The 19,411-nt window shown below is 35.3% G+C and overlaps 3 protein-coding genes across 3 annotated transcripts; all 3 read right to left on the reverse strand.

The window, feature by feature from the left end:
• Positions 1–2,046: 2,046 nt before the first annotated feature.
• On the reverse strand, positions 2,047–4,023 carry LOC106771184 (uncharacterized protein C24H6.02c). Its single transcript, XM_014657108.2, has 2 exons — positions 3,875–4,023; positions 2,047–2,697 (listed from the first exon to the last, which is right to left on the reverse strand). Exons 1-2 carry the CDS (start codon positions 3,960–3,962, stop codon positions 2,201–2,203), a joined length of 585 nt encoding a protein of 194 aa, XP_014512594.1. The 5' UTR covers positions 3,963–4,023; the 3' UTR covers positions 2,047–2,200.
• A 994-nt stretch (positions 4,024–5,017) lies between these two features.
• LOC106771378 (protein LYK5-like) lies at positions 5,018–6,870 on the reverse strand. Its single transcript, XM_014657348.2, has one exon. The coding sequence runs from the start codon at positions 6,517–6,519 to the stop codon at positions 5,236–5,238; it is 1,284 nt and encodes a 427-aa protein (XP_014512834.1). The 5' UTR covers positions 6,520–6,870; the 3' UTR covers positions 5,018–5,235.
• A 1,804-nt stretch (positions 6,871–8,674) lies between these two features.
• On the reverse strand, positions 8,675–19,202 carry LOC106772056 (probable lysine-specific demethylase ELF6). Its single transcript, XM_014658204.2, has 7 exons — positions 17,693–19,202; positions 16,288–16,366; positions 16,076–16,143; positions 14,890–15,040; positions 13,531–14,066; positions 12,733–12,924; positions 8,675–11,608 (listed from the first exon to the last, which is right to left on the reverse strand). Exons 1-7 carry the CDS (start codon positions 18,849–18,851, stop codon positions 9,234–9,236), a joined length of 4,560 nt encoding a protein of 1,519 aa, XP_014513690.1. The 5' UTR covers positions 18,852–19,202; the 3' UTR covers positions 8,675–9,233.
• Between the last annotated feature and the right edge of the window lie 209 nt (positions 19,203–19,411).

Consider the following 19,411-nt stretch of genomic DNA (forward strand, 5'->3'; position numbering starts at 1 on the left):
TGATATATATATATATATATATATATATATATATATATATATTTGCTGTTATCATAAAAGTTTGTATAAAACGTATATATATTATTATATAATATATTAAACATCATAAAACGACGACGTGAATCTTTACTGTGATATATAAAATATAGAATAATACATTATTTACATGATTTTCTTATCAGTAGCCTTTTTAAATCTAGAATTTCCTTATATAAGTGGAATCTGTGCTACTAAACACCAAACTTTTAAATTTAGAATTTCAATCAAAATAAAGAAAACAATGTATCACGCCTATAACAATCTTTTCCGGGAGTTACTCCCTGTACCTCCCTAATTTCAACCCCCACCCCCCAATTTTTTTGAATTTTTTTTAAATACAAAATTAACCTTTATGTTTTTTTTTTATTTTTACCGTTTTATCCCTATTTACTAAAGTTAACCTATTCTTTTACAGTCTGCCTCAGTCAAAACACACAGACTCAGATTCCTCTCCTTCGTATTCTCACCCCCACCCCCACCAAAGCTTTTGAAACGCTCCTCCTCCAAACGCTCTCTGCAACTCTCACTCTCCCATTTATACGTTAAAAATATATTTAAAAATAATACATCAAAACATATAAATTTCATTATTAAAATATATGAAAATTAATATAAAAAGTAAACTAATAAAAACAAATTTTAAAAATGGAATGGGGGTGGGGGTTAGAATTGGGGAGGTACAGGGAGTAACCCCCATCTTTTCCTCGTCAATTGTCTCTAATTTTATTAGAGAGAAGATACGAAACCATCACCAACGTGAGAGAGAGTTAGCCAAACTCCTACCCTCTTTATTACAAGAATGACATTTGTTTTATTTTATATTCTCATATAGTCCTGGACGTTACTTTGCTGCAATCCCACACATATATATTATCTCACATCACCCACCATAGCATACAACATATCACATTATAGTTCATCCATTTCAGTATCCAAACACATTCAATTTAACTTACAGGAATCCAACTCAAGCATAAGGATATACTTACTTCAAAAATAAATTTATCCCTCGTACACATCATATAAATAATATACAGAGACATAATTAGCTTTCCTTACCTGATTTTCTTAAAGAGCAGCTAATTAAAAACGCCCTAACAGGAATCCACTCAGCATTGAAATTATAGAACCTTCAAATCACCAAATTGATGAGAAAAAACACATGAGGAAAATGAAACTAGCAAAGTTGTATGCCCTAGGTTCGAGACTGTTGAAGAAAAAGGGAAAAAGCGACTTACCGATCGGAACAAGAAATTGTTCGGTATCGTTTAGACACCTTCAATTCAAAATTCAAATGGTTCAACGTTGGAATATTTTAGAGAGAAGGCAAAGTTATTATTTAGGAGAAGGGTTTGTGTTTTTAGGGAGAGAAGGGAAAATTGACAAATGGAGACAGTCTGATTTTTAGAAAACTCCTTCCTAAGATCATGGGTCCTTAGCTTATGGGCTGACTGCCTCAACATAAGGCCGAATAGCCTTATTATTTTTCAGGCTCTTACATATTTTATATATATATATATATTTTGATAGAACTAACTTTTATTTAATAAAACCTAATAAAGATTTGCTACTTGTTCACACGTTGATTTTAATTAAAACTACAAAATATTCAAAAATTCTAAACTGATACATAAATTAATGTTAAAGTTATAAATTTGTGTGAACCAATTTTCATTTGGCAGATCAATCTCTCCATCAACTTTGTAATGCTGCCAATGCGTGTGTTATAGATTATTTTGTAGTCTTTCCTTGTATGTAGATCAACCAAAAAAGTGTCAAAACAGTATATTTTACACATTTCATATGCTTATTTTTTTCATTATTTATGGGTCATAATGGTTATTAACCAGTATTAAGAATTGTCACGCTAAAGAACACTCCTCGGTACCACATGCCCCAAAGTCAAAGACACGTTTCCATCACCACAAGCTTAACCTTAGAACTCAATTTTTATCTGAAAGAACAAAAAATCATGAAACTGTTCTATACGAAATGAGATCTCCAAAATTTAGTAATAAGAAATTTTGACGAATAAAAATTATATTTTGCTCAAAAGAGTGTCTTAGTAAGATTGCTCTTATCAACTATCGTTACACTGACTTGCACTTCCAAACATTCTGACACCCTATTGCAGAACACATACTAGGTGAGGGTGTGGCTTTCAAGGTTGTCTTCCAGCTAAATCTTCCAACGTAAGATTCAGTGTGTCAGTTGAACCTCTTTTCACTTCTTCTCCACGAGAAGCCAAGAAGTCTTCAACGCTTCCTGGTTCACCAAACCACCCAAGGTGATCTGCAATCAGGTGAAGATTATTACAGCCCCCACATCTTGCCACCACTACACCTTTCTCGTAAGACTCACGACAAACTGTCTTAATGGATCTCGTTTCACACACTCTGCAGGTGAAAATCATGGCGAGATCATGCCTTGAAGATGTCTTCAAACTTGACTTGGCAGAAAACTGTACTGAGGTATCATTAACACTAATGGATGTAGTAACATTATCAGGGTTTGAACTTAGTTTTAAGGTGTCAGTTTCTCTATTTTCTACATCTTCACACACAGGTTTGATTGGATTTGTGGTTGTTGCGACCCCCCTTTGATGGAATCCAAGTCTGTTCAATATTGCACCAATAGGAGGATAATACGAAGAAGATTCTGCCAGTAAACAACATTCACATTAATACCAAAAATTTTCTTTTCACAGACAAGGGAATGCACAAAGAGAAAGTGAGAGAGAAATAGAAAGAAGCTCTTCTTCTTATAGATAGCATAAACTTATGCTATTAACTGAATGATTAAAGAAGGGCTTTAACTACAAATATTAAGCATAAACATACTGATATTCTGCCACAGAGAAGGAGACACCAGATGAATATTAATCAGAGTAAGTCCAAATCAAAATTAACAATATCCACTTTTTCCTGTCATTCAGAAAACAATGTTTTGCATTATAGGAGATGCATGAGATAAAATCTGTTTATATAGCATAAATCTTCATTGCGTATTCCATTCCTTTGAACTAAGTCCATCAAAGAAGCAGAAAGCTAATTCAAGGATCGTGTATTAATTCAAAAAAATATATATATAAACAATATTTACAGGTACCAATCTATTTGTTATTCAACATCTGGCTCTTCAATTTCCATATTAACACTTATTGTTAAAAAGGATTGCCCAATGTATCTTAGGATTAAGTAAAAACTTGTGATGCTGTACATGTCTTTTATTGCTTGAGACATTTTCCTGACCCTCCTAATTGCTTAATTAATGCTAAACGACTTTTATTATGATTCGTGTAAAACTAAAATAAAATGAAAAAGATATTTCAATGACCAAAAAGTGTGAAGTTATGACAAAGAAAGACAGAACCATCAAGGTATGAAACCAAAGCAGTCAAGAATCCCTCAAAACAACTAAAGAGTCTGGTCGGTTCAGTTAGTTGCATAACGTGTGCGAATTGTCATAAACTCTAGGTATCCATGTTCAGTTCCGACAATTAAATAAAGAAACAAATCCCTGAAAACATAATTGGCGACAAATTTCAGAACCAGTCATAAGAAGCTCTACGGATTAAATAATTCCCAAAAGAAATTAACAAAGTAAACATACTATAAACTCAAAAGTTCAAATTTGAGAAGTTTGGAAAGTCCATCCTGAAGACAAATCAGCAAACCAGAAACCAGAAGCAAGTAACATTGAAAAAAAAGGGTTTAATTGAAGAAGAAAAAAGGGGTGGAAGATGCTTAGTATTGAGTTGAGAGGATCTAAAAGAACGCAAAAGAGAGAGACAGAGAACTGTGGAGAGAAATCGGAAATAAAGGTGGGGACATGCCTTGAATAATGGGGTGATAGGTTTGTCTCAGGAAGATTGAGATGAATCGCCTCTGCAACATCCTTGCCGCCATAGCTCCCAAGGCCATGGGAAATGCTCAAACCTGTTACTTTCTGAGATTTTGGGCTCTTGTTATTTTCTATGACTTTTGGGCTCTGTCTTTTCTTATAGGCCTTTACTGTTACACTCCCGCACTTGTTGAATTCACTCTCCCTCTCTTCTTCTGTGCTTCAAATTACCTATACTACCTTTGATTTTCTTTCGATTTTTCCAACTGTCGTTATCATAAACTCCACGTGTGAAAACTCCTTTATTTTTTTTAGTTTTCACATTTGTTCCTCGTTCACCTTTATCTTTCGTCAAGAGTTCAGCTAGGACGGGTCGGGTTTGGATTGAATAGTGTGATATCCGAACTCGACTTCTTGAATAAAACTGTATCTGAAACTTGTTTCGTTACTTGTCAGATATTTGTCTAAAAAAAATTTATAGATTTTTTTCAACCCGCAGATATCCATTGAATATTTTTTAAGTTTTTAAATGAAATCCAAATTAAATTGCAAAAAAAAAAATATAAATAATATTTAAAGCATATATCCAAATAAATTCAATAATAAGTAAATAAAAGTTAAAACATAAATTCAAATTAATAAAAATTAAAACCTAGCTTCTTAAACATAACATAAGAAAGGATAAAAATGTATTTTCAATTTTTTTAGCGGATAGTACCCGAACCCAACCTGATTATAAGCCGGTATTAAAATATCCACTATCCGCGGATAGCGAGTAATAAATATACACAGATACTAACTATCCGTTACGAATTTTATCCACGAATATATGTGGGTGCAAATTTTTTTTCCATCCCAAAGTCAACCTTATCAATGTTAAAATTGTAGTAATCAATTTTTTTTTAGAAACTTCTAATTAATAATTGCATTTACTCTATGATGAAATGTTGGATATTTTTAATCAACCAATTGATTATTGAGTTGCCTAATTGTTACCTTTTCCAATTACTGAGTAAAATATATATGAGAATGATGAGATGATTACTACAAGCACTACAAAAAATGATAAGCTACCAACATGACTTATTATCATATAGAACAATCCAATGCCAATAATAAAACATTTCCAAATTCTACAAAACACAAACCAAAGTATATTTCCATTCATACCAAGAATTTGTTGAGTTATTAAAACAATCAAAAGTGTATCATCACCACTTTACACAATCCGTAATCGTATACAAGTGTGAATTATATACATGAATCTCTTTCTTATTTACAATGAAATATTGTGGAGTGAAAAATAATGGAAATAAAAAGAAAAGAAAAATCCTTTAGACCCAAAAAAAACCGTCACCGTGGGGCCAACGAGACCGTCAAGTCAATATCGGTTCCCATTTTCTGATCCCAGTCCTTCGACTCCAGGTACAACTTTGACACCTCAATCGAGACCCGACCCATGTCGGGTCTCTCATTCGGGTCATTCCCGACACACTCTAGTCCGACCCGAATCATCCTCTCCGCCACACTCAACGGAAAAGAATCCCTCAGCCTCCTATCCACCCACTTCCTTACACCGCCATATTCCCCCGCCGCAATTCTCGCCGTATCCACCACGTTCGTCCTCTGATAACTGCCGTCGTCGTTGAATTTGAATTTCACCGCCTCTTCCCCGCTCAGCAGCTCCAAAACCACCACGCCGAACGCGTACACGTCGCTCTTCTTCGTCGCTACGCCGCTGACCTGAAATTCCGGCGCCATGTACCCTCTCGTCCCCTCGATCCTCACCCTCCGCGCACCGGATTCCTCACCGGTTCCAGCGACCGCCTCGCCGCAGAGATGCGACGAGCCGAAGTGGCATATTTTCGCGCGCAAATCATCCTCCGTGATAACAATGCTGGAACTCTTGATGTGATTATGAACGAAACCAGAACCGGATCCCGAACCGGAGTCTGAACCGGAGAAATTGTGGATGTAATCGAGGCCATGCGCGATGTCGGAGGCGATCTGCATCCTAGAGGTCCACGTGACGAGATCGGTGTGGCTAGGGTTCCGGCGGTTACGGAGGCAATCGGCGAGGCTGGCGCCGGGGACAAATTCGTAAACGAGAAAGATGACGCCGCCGGAGACGGAGGCGCCGAGGAGCTTGACGAGGCTGCTGTGGTGACTCCGGCAGATGATGGCGAGGCGGCGGCTGAGCTCCAGGAGGTCGATTTGTTGGCGGAAGTTGCGGCGAGAGACAACAACGTCACGGTGGCGGATTAAGCAGCGCCAGGAGGAGGAAGAGAGGCGAGGGGCGGAGAAGTTGGCGGTGGCGGCGGAAATCTCTGAAAAGTGGTAGATGTTAGGGCTTTCAGGGAGCGTGTCTTTAAGGCTTGAGAGAGAGGCGCGGCTTGAGATGGAAGAGGTTTTTGACCATTCTAATAAGTCGTTGGTGTTGGTGTTGTTGTTTTCGAATACGTAGCTTCTTGATTCTGTGACGGGGACTTCGCTCGTGGAGGTATCGTAGTTCGACGATGACGATGTTAGGGTTTGCGTCCGGTGAGGACGAGGGGAATTGGTCATGCTTCTATTTGAGTTTGTGCTTCGTCTGCTTTCTGGTTGTGCCGCAGCGGTGCTCTTTCTGGATTTGCACATCGAAGGGAGATTGTGCCGGTGGCTAATGTGCGCCGGAGAACAACCTCATTGCATGCTTAGCTCTGTTGTTAGGTTCGGTGATCGTGGGCGTGAGAATGACGTACACGCAGTTTAGAAGTTTAGTGTTCTGTTCCAATTCCAACACTTCTGTCTGTTTCGTAGGATGTTGTGTTCGTGATTGGGCGGCGCCTTTTTTTTGCTGAGCTGTACATTCGCTTCAAATGTTCCTCACACGTGGCTGCTACTCCCATCTTCCCCTTCAGTTCATAACTTCATTCCACCATCATATTGTAGGTATCATTAGGCAAGTGACTCTAGTAGAAAACTCTGACTTTTAATTTCAAATATTTTAAATTTAAATTTTGTGAATTTTGATATATTTCGTTACAAATACAAATAACATGATATTTTTAGTTTAATAAAATTTAGCAATAGAATGAAAACTGAACTAATTATAATGAATTTGAGTCTTAAGACAAGTATAAGGATTATGATATTCATATATCTGGATCTCGAAATTGGACTCCAAAATATGATACATGGATAATAAATTTAAGACAACGAATTGAATACTGATCTTAAAAAATATTTTACGAACTCAATTTATGAGTTTCTAATCAAACTTTAAAGACATTAAAGCAACCTGTTAACTCATACTTAAATTCGTCAACTATTTAGATTTGATTTGTAAATTATCCATTTGAGCCCTTTGTTAAGTTAAATAAATAAAATTTCAACTTTTGTTTAAGTTTGATTATGAAATGAGTTTTTCTCAAACTTTAAAAACCAATTAATAGCTTGTTTATACATACATATATAGATATAAAAGTTTACAATTAAAAAAATTATACTTATGTTCTATTTTAATATATGAATCATTTATTTATGCATGACTTTTGTTTGTAGTATTAAAATAATTGTTAAATACTGTATTGATAAAATTAAGCAATAAATATTTTTTCATGAAAAAGAATAATTAGAAATGTCACTTACGATTCAACTAAACCATTAAGCACAAAACCAACCAAAACCTAAAATAACTCCTAAACTAAAAAAACTGGTTGTCTAGAAAACCTAGTTCCACCGGAACCAAGCTACTTTAAGAAGAGAACTTTTTTTATTGCAAAATTCAATGCTAATTAGATAATGGACAATGATATTTTAACACCATTTTTTGACACTATTTTGACACTGCACACGTGTCAAGATGTGATTGGACGATTTCAAATTAAAAAAGTTGAGACAGAAGTATATTTGGAAGAGAAAAACCAAAGTTTGTTTTTTAATTTGAAATCGTCCAACCACATTTTGACACGTGTGCAGTGTCAAAATGGTGTAAGAAAATGGTGTTAAAATTTTATTTTCCTTCCTCCGCAATATTGTAAGCAGAAATTACATTAATATTCATAATTTAAATACAAAAATTATTGGAGAAAACCAATTCAAAGTAAGAGTAAATAATCTGTTATGAGTGACGTAGCAAAAGTAAGTTAATTTTGTTAGATAAAAGTGCTTTTGAAGAATTTAAAACGTGTTTCACTATAATAATACCACAATTCCAAAGTTACATATTGCTACATCTGCGAAGTCAGAAAAATCAATTAGAAATTTTCCATTTATCCATTAAAGGTTGAATATGCGCAGTCAGAAAAATCAATTAGAAATTTTCCATTTATCCATTAAAGGTTGAATATGATAAAATGACAAGCAATTCATCTACTCAAAAACCAATACGCCAACTTATTTTGTTAAAAATTGTGATAAAAGGACAAAAAAGAATTCAAGATTTCTAGCTAAGCATTTTACATATATGCTACTGGAGAGAAAATAACTTATACAAAGCTACCATTAAAGAACTAAAGAACGCTGAAAGATAAACATCAATATTCTTCATTGATGATCATGAATAAAGAGGAATGCACATAATCTAAAGCATGCCAATAAATACATAATGAGCTTACTACAAGTGTTATGATCTCATTTTAAAAATTTAAAATTAATACTAAACAATATTATAATATTTTAAGTACATCCTATAAAATCCCTTATCCACTTAATTTTCTTTATGCCATCGTATCATATACCTATGAAGTATTAAGGATAGAATTTAAAAGCAAAATGAAAAATCAAACTACCTAGAAAAAACAGCAGGAAATGGTAGATAACCAGTAAGAATATGCAGTGTCAACTTAATGTTTTACCACTGAATTTACTAGCCAGGAGGAAGTACATAAAATCTTTGAGAGCACAAATCTTGGTTCTTACTCTCAGTTTTCTTGTCCCCCTTAATAACAAATGATGTTAATCCAAAGTAATATACAGCCGTAATGAACAACTACATATCCAGAAAGATCAAGGACCTATGAACTCCTTCAAAAGAACCTTAAGTACAGGAATCAACAACAGTAAGCTATCAGAGGCATGACCAACCAACATGATGCTGCTTCCTTAAGGAGGGTTTTCCCTCCTTTAGAGGCTGCTGCTAGACCTGAATTCTAGTTATAGAAAAAGATCAAAACTCTCTGGAGTTACCAACTCTAACTGCCTTCAAATGAATTGGATATTGAGCACCTACAGAACAACCATTCTATCCTAACTTTACAACTAACCAGAATGCTTATGTATGGTCAGACACGACTCCATGCCTCATTTCTTACCAATCTAACTGCAAATATGCACACGTTTGCAAGAACAAAAAGTTCACATGAATGTTATCAAGCAGGAGGTTTCACATGGTGTCCCGTTTTCCGTCTGTGTCTGCTAAAATCAGATACAAACCTGAATGAAAGGCCGCATCCCTCCACCTTGCAGTGATAAGGCTTCTCCCCAGTATGTACGCGTATGTGCTCTGTCCTTGCCCAAGCCCACTTGAACGACATGGAACAACCTTTCCATGGGCACTTAAGGGGCCTCTCATCATCATGAACTCGCTGGTGAAGTAAAGCATATTTGTGGGAACTGAACTTCTTACCACACCCTTCATGTGGGCAAAGGTTTCGTTTATGCAACAGTAACTCTGCCTTAGTCTTGAAACTCATTCGGCAACCATCGAGGTCGCACTTGTGGGACTTTTTAACACCATCTTTTTTATTTTTGTGCAGAACCAAAACTTCAGAAGATCTCCTTGCCCGTTTAGCCACCTGATTTTCCTTGTCAACTTGGTTGATTTCCACTCCACTTTTTCCAGCGGTAAACTTCCCAGCTCTTGGCCTCAGCCCCTCACATGGACTTCTAATAAAGTTGTCAGAATTAGATCGGTTCCCTGTTCGTTCCACTTTCCTCTTTTTTTTATTCCCAGAATTTAATCTGGGAACTTCTGTAGCTAACTCACAACTCTCCAGCCCCCTTTTATATTGTGACAAATCAGCTTTGATTTCATTTATGTTTTCTGTAACATAAATCTCGTTCTCAATTTTTGAGCATTCTTGCACTGATGGGAAAGACTCTTTTATCGAGGTATCCGATCCAGAGAAAAGTTCCTCATCAATTCTAACTGACTGATTTGTCATTTCTTTTTCTTTATCTGGAATAAATTGCATACAGGAGTCTTTGTTAGGACAGGCTTCCACTGAAACTTCAGAACATCCTAACTCTATTGAAGTTACGCTTTTATTTTCACCTTTTGCAGCATAACTGCAAACAGAGCCCTCAATTTTTTTTACACTTTCAATCTGACACTGCCCAGACGAAGGACAACATTGTTCAGTTGAAACATGAGTTATTTCCCTTTTGCTATTTTTTCCACCCTGAGTTACTTGTTGCTCATCATCCAAGATTCCGTTACTTTGCAAGTCTACAGAAGCATAAAGCTCTCTTCGAACTTCACAAACTTCGTTTGGAGTATGTTTTCTAATTCGGCTTTCATTAATTCGAGGTTCCTTGTCCATTTCGCTTATAGAACCAATTCCTTCATCATTTGCATTTTCTAGGAAAATAGGACTACTAATTCTTTCTGAGATATGATTATTATTTGGACTTTCAACGTTTCCATCCACAGAAGCAAGTGTAGATTGATTTACCATTGAAGCAGTTGATACAGCAGCTTCCTCATTGTTGCTTTTGTAGTTAGACTGATATTCTTGATGCCCTTGATCATCCAATGTTAACCTATTACATTGGCTATCAATGATAACTGCTTCTGCAATTTCAGTCATTTTAATCATTTCAATATTTCCATCTGGTGCATTTGACAGTGTGCTAGAACATTTCTTGTACTGACAATCCTGGCTCTCCTTGCCACATATTTCTGAGACATCAGTATTGTGGTGCATCTTAGAATGACTGACCGTTAAATCATTATTTCTGTCTACATATGATTCCTGCTTCGTTTGATTCTCAATCTCTGCTCCAAGTTTTTCAATCATTAAAACATGATCAGGAATGGAATTTGAAGGTTGTGACTTAGCAGCACTCATTTTCGTGCTAATGGGCATTTCGGCAATTTGGATTTCAGGATGCATTGAAGACATTTCATTACAAACAGAAGAACATGGCAATGCACACTCTGTCCTTAAATCCTCAGCTTGAAGAGTTTTAGAAACACAATTATTATGATCCGCACTTAAAGTAGCAGACACCTTTTGGGACTTCTCTTGGAGTTCACAGACCATGTTTGCTACAGGGAAACACGTGTGCTTTGACTTGAACTTCCTTCTTGAATATTGAATTAGCTTCTTGTCAGCAGTGGAGTCATTTATTCTTCCACCCAACTGATCATCCTTCTTTCTCTCAATGCTGTGAGAGGAATTAGTCTGAGTTAAATGGCTCGACCTTTTCGACCGGAATCTCCGAGACTGCCAATTTAAAGCTAAAACTTTTGAAGCAGGACATTTATCATGGAACAATGTCCCAAGTGTCCAAGGAACTTGTTTAGAAGGAGCATTATTTCTTGCATGGACCCAATTTCGTAGGTTAATGCCAAGTGTTGATGTCCAGTCTTCACATTCATCAAGCTCTTCACCATCAACAGCCAGATCTATCAAGGTTAAATTTTCTGGGGATGCCGTATCTAATGGAACCTCATTATAATCAAAAGCACTATGTATCTCTACCGCAACTTCGCTGGCATGTGCCTTTATTTTCTGATAGTCTACAAAAATGCAGAAAAGTATAAGATAAATACATTAAATAATTAAAAGACTCATCTATGCTTGTCATGCTTCTTGAGTTATAAGATAAAACTTCATTCTTTAACTAATAACAAAGTGGTGTATACTGGATTGCAACATAAATTATATATCCATCAACAACTGACTTGTGCATGTAGATTTCATATCTATCAGGCCCTGTGTTATGTTATGCATATGGTTTATACCGGAAATGGAGAAGAGAAACATGAAAATGAATAATCTGAAATTGATTCAACATGACAACATGCTATGCAAAAGAATAGCATTATATTTTATTTATACTTTTTTTTATTAGAAATAGCAGAATCTTATTTATACTAGAAAAGGTCATTTAGACTTTTGATCCTAATAAAATAAGGAAACAACAAAAGAAGCCTTAATCCCTCTATATGAGTTCAGCTACATAGATCAAAGGACCCTATTCTCTACGTTGAAGACTAAATCTTCCTCTTAATAACTTCGTTCAATGTATTTCTCACAGTAGTCAACAGCGTATGGCAATATTGTGCAAATTATTCCAAAAAACATTATTGTGGAACATTGAGACTGGTGGAGCAATTAGAAGTAAAACACAAATAAAAGAGGGAAAGTGTGACCAAAACCTTTTGTATGGCCAAAATCACAGTAAGAGCTGAAAATTGAAAAACAGAATACACCAAACGAAAGAGCTCCAAAGTTTAGGGGTTAAGGTTGGGGCTTAGGTAGGGAAAGAAAGAAAGAAGAAAATTGAGACTAACTAATTGATATTAATTTGACTAATTGATACAACAAACTAAAGATTAGGCTCTATTTTATGCTATAAAACCATAATCAGAGCCTAATTAAATGAGAAAACAAATCATGAAATCGGGAAGCCACTTCTAAGATATCATCCAAGATGTAAGGTATTCCAAGATACTTCAACAAACCATATTTAGCTGAAACTGATCACATTGTTATATACAAGAGCCACAAGCTTTCCTTACTATATTGAAGTTGAAATCTGAAGAAAAAAAAAATCACACATCTCTTGCAATTTCGCATTTGACTTTACCCAACTTATACAGAATGATAATGCAGGTAGATTTGCAATCTGCAAACTAACCTGAATGGCAAATTATAAGCACATTGGCTCCACCTTTGCTCTGCAACATATCTACTATTTGAACAGCATGCCCCAGGCAGAAAATCCGAGGCCTAAAAAATTTACTGGAGGTGTTCCAACACTTACTGCACTTATTTAATGATTGATCTGGCATCTCCTTTACTGATGAAAGTTCAGAAAAAGATAGATCCCCTGAAGAACAGATCATACAGTAACTCATTTCAGTATTAAGTGTCATCTGAATGGAAAAGTAAAGTATACTTCAAAAGGTTCAACTTCAACTGTCAAATATGTCTTGGTCATCATGTAAGCTTCCATAATATCATAAAAAAGGAAAATGCACACAGAATGATACTTAGTTGATATAATCATGAGATAAGGAGTATGCCAAATTTCCAGTAAATGCTGCAGATGATAAAATAATGTTTTGGTTAACGTGATTTGGTATTCTGGTCCATTATTACATAGAGGAACCAATTCAATGTATAAACATTATAGACACTTATCAAATGCCACTTAAAAAAGGTGCAGCAGTGATATTAATAAGGTGTCTAGCAGGATGAGATCCACAACACAACTGATTTCCTAATAATATTTGTATTCTATCTGATCCAGGAAGTTAGAAGATTTTTTAGAAACCAGTATCATAATAACTCAAGAAGTTAAAACATTCCACATCCATAATGGTTGACAAGTTCAACTTTACCCCATGATATTGCAAAAAAAGGCATAAAGACCTACACATGAAAATGTAATAAAAATAAATATATACAGTGTGATAAAGAACGAAGGTATTACGTGATATGGAACTATGAAGACCAGCAGTAGAGTCCGACGAGGAAACTTGAATTAGATGATTATCAGGAAGTTCCATTGTCAATTTCTCAGTTGGTTGGATCACAGCCATAAATGGAAAACCAAGGATTCCACAACCCACACAAGCCAATGCTCCGGAATCAGTTTCGAAGTGATAGGGAAGATCATCACCACCAATATCTATATTAGTCAAAGAATCCATATACAAACTCATCTCATCATCAAGCAGATAATGACCACTTTTTTTGGCAGAACTAATATTTGGCATGTTTGCCACAGAGGTTCCAGTTGGAGAAGTTAAATCAGGCAACTGAAAACCTTTGCTGGAATCTGGCAGCAACTCAGCATTCCATAAAACAGCTCTTTTAGCAGCTTCCTTTCCAAGAAGAATGGATAGCAGCTTGTTTTCCTGTAGCATGTCTTCTATGAAAGCCTGTTTTACTAAAAACTCCCTCTCTTCTTTCTGACGGTCTCTCAATCGAGAACTGCGCACCCCAGGTAATAGTGTTCTTGGAACTCTATCAAATAAAACATATCATGATGAATAAAAAATAAGCAATTCGTTTGAAACCTAGATAAACCAAAAACATTTTGCATAATGCATCTGAATGTTAAAACAATCTTTATGATAGAAAAACAAGAAAGCAGACAGATCTATACCAACATCTATATCTATACAATCTAGAAGCCAACAGAAATATTCCACTTCAAGATCAAATAGAACAAATATATTTACATTTTAAATCTAAAATATTTCAGCTGGGTTTTATGTTGTACAGACTAAAAGTAAGTGACTTTTATATAAAATAGTAGACTAAATATATTTTAGAGATTTTAAGAAGAAAAAAAATAAGCTAATTTATGTTTGTTTATATCATAAAAATCACTTCAAAAAAAACAGCTAATTTTATGAGAAGCTATTAAAAATATCTCATGATTTTAATTAGATTTTAGACATTTTTCAACTTCTGATTATTTTGAAAAGTTGAAACAAGAACGCTAAAAACTAAAAGAAGTTAGCATTGTTTTGAAAAAAATGACTTTTGTTTTGCAAGAAAATCTGTAACAAACAATCCTTACGCTAGTAAAGCCCTGAACATCTCTATTTTGAAACTTGAATACATTAGGGTAATGGCAAAGGACTTGTAATATTACTATCCATTTGTGCCGTCAAACAACTGGTATATTATTTAAAAATCACTAACAGCAATTACAAATAATTAAGGACAATTATCACGGGCATTATTGGTAAACAAAATAAGAGCTACACATTTATTGAAATGATAATATAATCTCCAAAGGGTAATATCTATGTATACTAGTAGTAGAAGATGCACTTACCTTGAAATAAAAGACATGGTCAGTAAGTAAAGCAGTTGCTGATGGGAAAGCATGGGAAGATAGTTCATTGCAGCTCTGCGCACTGCAGCCTCCTTGGCTACACTAAGCCATTGTGGAGTTCCAAAGTTAGCAGCTTCCCCGCAGTTAAAACCTTGATTTCACCAAATCGAATACAAAATGAGAATTATATTGACAACTTGAGAGAATGAAAATTATGGTGGATAAAAAATAGTGCTTCTACGGTCCTGTGGGCAGATAAGAGGTTTCTTTTTAACTATAGATGCATTACTAAAATTTAAAACTAACAACAATTTGGTTCCAATGATTCCTTGTAAAAAGTTCAAAGACAAGAAAAGAAGATGAAAAGGAAGAGAGAAAAACAAATCCACCAGAAAATTATGAAGAGTAAAGAATGGAGAGAAACAGACCAATCAAACTACTAGAAAAACAGAACAAGCAAACTATCTTTACACAATGAATAAGCCATCGACCCCTCTGAATGCTCAACTTTGAGCACAAAACCTTATTTCATTATCCCCTTATGTCTCTCACCCTATATATCTTACATCAGTTCCTTAAGTTTATCTCATGATATTAAATTCCTAAAACAATATATTTTTGTTGAAAATACTACATCAACAAGAGATATGACAAGATTATAGGAACCCCATCTTATGAAGAGTAAAGAATGGAGAGAAACATATGTAAAGTGAGCTTTACACCTACTAATATATTATATTTGTCCATATAGTCAATCCAGAATATGTAAGAGCCTACATAGCTGTCGGGTAGAACTTTCTATTAGGCCCTTTATGATCACAAGTTGTGTCTAAACACCACTTACAATCCCTCCCACCCTAATGGTATACTGCAAATACAAAAAAAATATTGGGCTCACAACAATAGCACTTAGTTAAAACTATATATTTTCAGAATACATTGCCAAAATAATGCCCCTCACGTTTAAAAAACAAAAATGGACATTATTTTTCTTATCAAACATTACTGATTATATATTGATATTCTAACCGAAACCAATTAAACTGTAGTCTTCAATATGTAACTTATTTCAATATAGCACACATTGCAGAAAGAACACTACAGTCCATCCATTAGTCATAAGCTAAAAGCCTACGACACTAGTTTACTGCAAAAATCAGGTGTACATAAACTTCAAAGCAATTACCATGGCTGAATCCCACATGATAAGCTCTTGGAAAAGTCACAACAAATTCACCAGGGTTCTGTGTCAACCTAGAAGGAAAAGCCAGTGCATACGTAAGTTTGAAGTTCAATAAAGAGAACTACATATTTGAAATGAAAATAGTTTTTAAGTACATAATTCAACATTATAGATATTCTCAAAATAAAAGAATGTCAAATAGTTAAGCAACTGACCTGCAACAAGGAATTCCAGATGCAACAATTACCTCGGGTGACAAAAGAGTTGTTTTTTCACCCAAAAGTTTCAAAGCGGCTGGCAAGAAAAGCAAATGTACTTGAGTTACAAATTCCCTGTAGATGTTATAGCATTCAACTACCTTAAGAATAAAATGCATCTACTAAATGGGGAAAAAAATGAGATGAACAGGTCTAAATTCAAACAAAAACAAATCTTACTTTCATAAGATTGTCTATGAAACCATTAAAATAACTTCTTATAATTTTTTGTTTTTATCTCTTTCACCTTATCTTATATAAACTAGAGAAAACAGCGAACAAAGTGAAAACAGAAAACACTTTCACAAAAACCAAACAATACCTAATGTGCTATATCAATTAAGAAAATTGGTTTTGCCCATGCCCATGTTTGACACAAGTGTTTTATACTTCACTTCTACACAGTAAAGTTAGACTGTTGAGAGGCAAGCACAGACACAGAGTTCTAAGCTATTTTCTGTACATATTTTACCTTACAAAGTACGTGCTTATGTAATTTTCAGACATAAGCTTCAATTGAAGATTTTCTATATCACCACAACCGTGTCAAGTTGTGTCCTGTGTACACTGCAATTTCATATGCCTTGAAAATTACTTGTGTTTGTATAGATGAAATCAAAATAGAACAAAATTCAGAATAAGGAAAGCATATTAAATAAATTAGAGTATTAAGGCGCCTTCTGCACCCGCAAGTTTTAAAAATTGAAAGAACTGAGAAAACAAAGAAAACCTTGTTAAAGCATTTAGAGAATTGCATTACATGAACCACTGAGAAATTACCACACTTTTTATAGAGGAAAATAAATATGCCAAAAAAACCAAGCTATATCAAGATAAGAAAGCTACCTTTGTGTTAGCCACTTTATCATCCTTGTTATAAGATAAATAGTAACTAGGCGGATAAATACTACCTTTGTGTTACCAGACACGTAAGCAAACAGGACACATTTACTGGCAAGGCATGGTAGCAACAGTCCTTCTAGCACTATTTTATGGAGTGAAATTTGTTGGAAAATCACAAAATGTGTGGGTTCCACTCCTTATTTAGTGAACCCTAATTATGATTTGGTAAATTTAAAAAGATTTTAAAAATTAAGAGTGTGTTAGAAAGGGTGCTTTAGAGAGTATGTTGTCAGCTCTTCACTGACCAGCACATGTAAGTAAAACTGTCACTATAAATCACTAAATACTTTTCTCAATATATCATGCCGAAGACATAGATCAACCATAATCAAGTTTTTCCGTCCATTCGTATGAAAGAAGGTACAGAATCATTTTAATAAAAGAATGAAAGTATTAATGTCACTTCAACCACTGGTGCCAAATCTTCTGTAAACAGATAATAGTCAAAGCATTCACATACCTAAATGATCAATATTACCACCATAACCCTCAGTGCGTATGACTTCCTCAAAAGCAAACGCATAATCTCCAGGAACAGCATACCATGTCTTTGATGAGCCGGTGTGAAGAAAATTCATGCTGTGAAGCTCATGATCCTCTACGTGCCAAGCAAACCAACTGAATAGCATACCAATGTATACCATAGGTGAAGTCACACCAGGAATATCATCCGGCATAAAACGTGTCAATGAGCCAGACGATCGTGCAATAACTTGCAGGTTCCAAGGACTGTTTGAAAGCTTCCAACCAGCAGTCCCTTGCATGTCATTGCCAGTATCTGAACTCTTTTCTTTAAAAGATTGTGAATCATCATTCGATGAAAATGTTGACACAGTATCAACTGATTTGGCCATCCGTAAACATTTGTCAGCGTCACTTTGGACAGAAGCACCCTTAGTGTCATCAATTTGGGTATCTCTTCCGCAACCCATTACAGTTTGTTTACAATCAGAGCTATCTAGCCTACTCTTATAATAAGTCCTTTTTCTTAGCCTTCTATGACTATAATGAAATTGACCCTTTGACTCTTCAAAAGCAGACCCAGGCACGTCATTGGCATACTCCACATAGATTGGTTTTTCTAAAGTTGCCTTCCAAAACATAGACTCTATAACCAGCGGAGAAACATCCTTCACTGACCCTAGCAAGCTTCTTGCAAAAGACTTCGATTTAGACTCAAACTGTTCCAGAGTATAAACCTCCCCGCTTTGCCATACTTGCTTATGAACACCTGACTGTGGATTCTGAACCGTTCCTTTGGCTTTTTTCACACTCTGACTCTGCCCTAGTTCTTGATGCCTAGTAGTAAACACAGCTCGAGACACCCCATCACTACTACCATCCCCAGAACCGAATTTCAATGAGTTACAAACACCTAACGAACTGTTATCTGGACCTAAATCCGGGCACTTCAAGAGTGACCTATTCAAATTAGAAAAAACATATTTTTTTGAAGGTTTGGGCAATGGTGGGATAATCTTACAAATCCCGAAGCTGGCAGCTTGCTTCTCAATCTTTGAAATGTAAGCAATTGGGTCGGCAAATTCGGTGTCCGTAGGGCGAAATTCCGGGGCCAGTGGCAACTCTTTCAGCCAATTGGGGATTTCAACACTACCCATTACATGAAAAATAAAAATAAAAATAAAAAAGCAAAAAGGGAAATTGAAGATTTGTAACAGCAATGTAAGTTGGAGTAGGGGGCTAATTCTATTCAATCACGTGCAGCACTAGATTCCGTTAAGATTCTCAAAAACCCTAAAGAGGGAGGGTAAGCGATTTGGTGAAATGTTTCATAAATTTGAAGCAATTGGGAAAACTATGACGTCGTGGGTTGAGCGAAATAGCGAAATGCGAAGTAAAAGCTGAAGGAAGAAATGAGTTGCAGAACCTGTAACTGCCAGGCACTGTGCATGATTTGGCCTTCAAAGTTCAAACCCACCGTATAAATTTTGGAGACAGAAAGAGAACGCTGGTTTTTTATTATGTGGTGAGTGACATTTTCAATCCGCTTATGTTAGTCCTCTCCGCCTTCACTAGGCTAATTTGCACCGATGGAACTCGCCAATCATAAAATCTCTTTTTCTTTATCCGCAAAATATCTTATACTTCTAATCATTAATTTTTGCTAATTATTAATTATTTAGTAATATTAACTAAATAATAATTCATTATTATATCC

This window comes from Vigna radiata, chromosome 8 (genome assembly GCF_000741045.1).
Source record: "Vigna radiata var. radiata cultivar VC1973A chromosome 8, Vradiata_ver6, whole genome shotgun sequence".
Taxonomy (NCBI): Eukaryota; Viridiplantae; Streptophyta; class Magnoliopsida; order Fabales; family Fabaceae; genus Vigna; species Vigna radiata.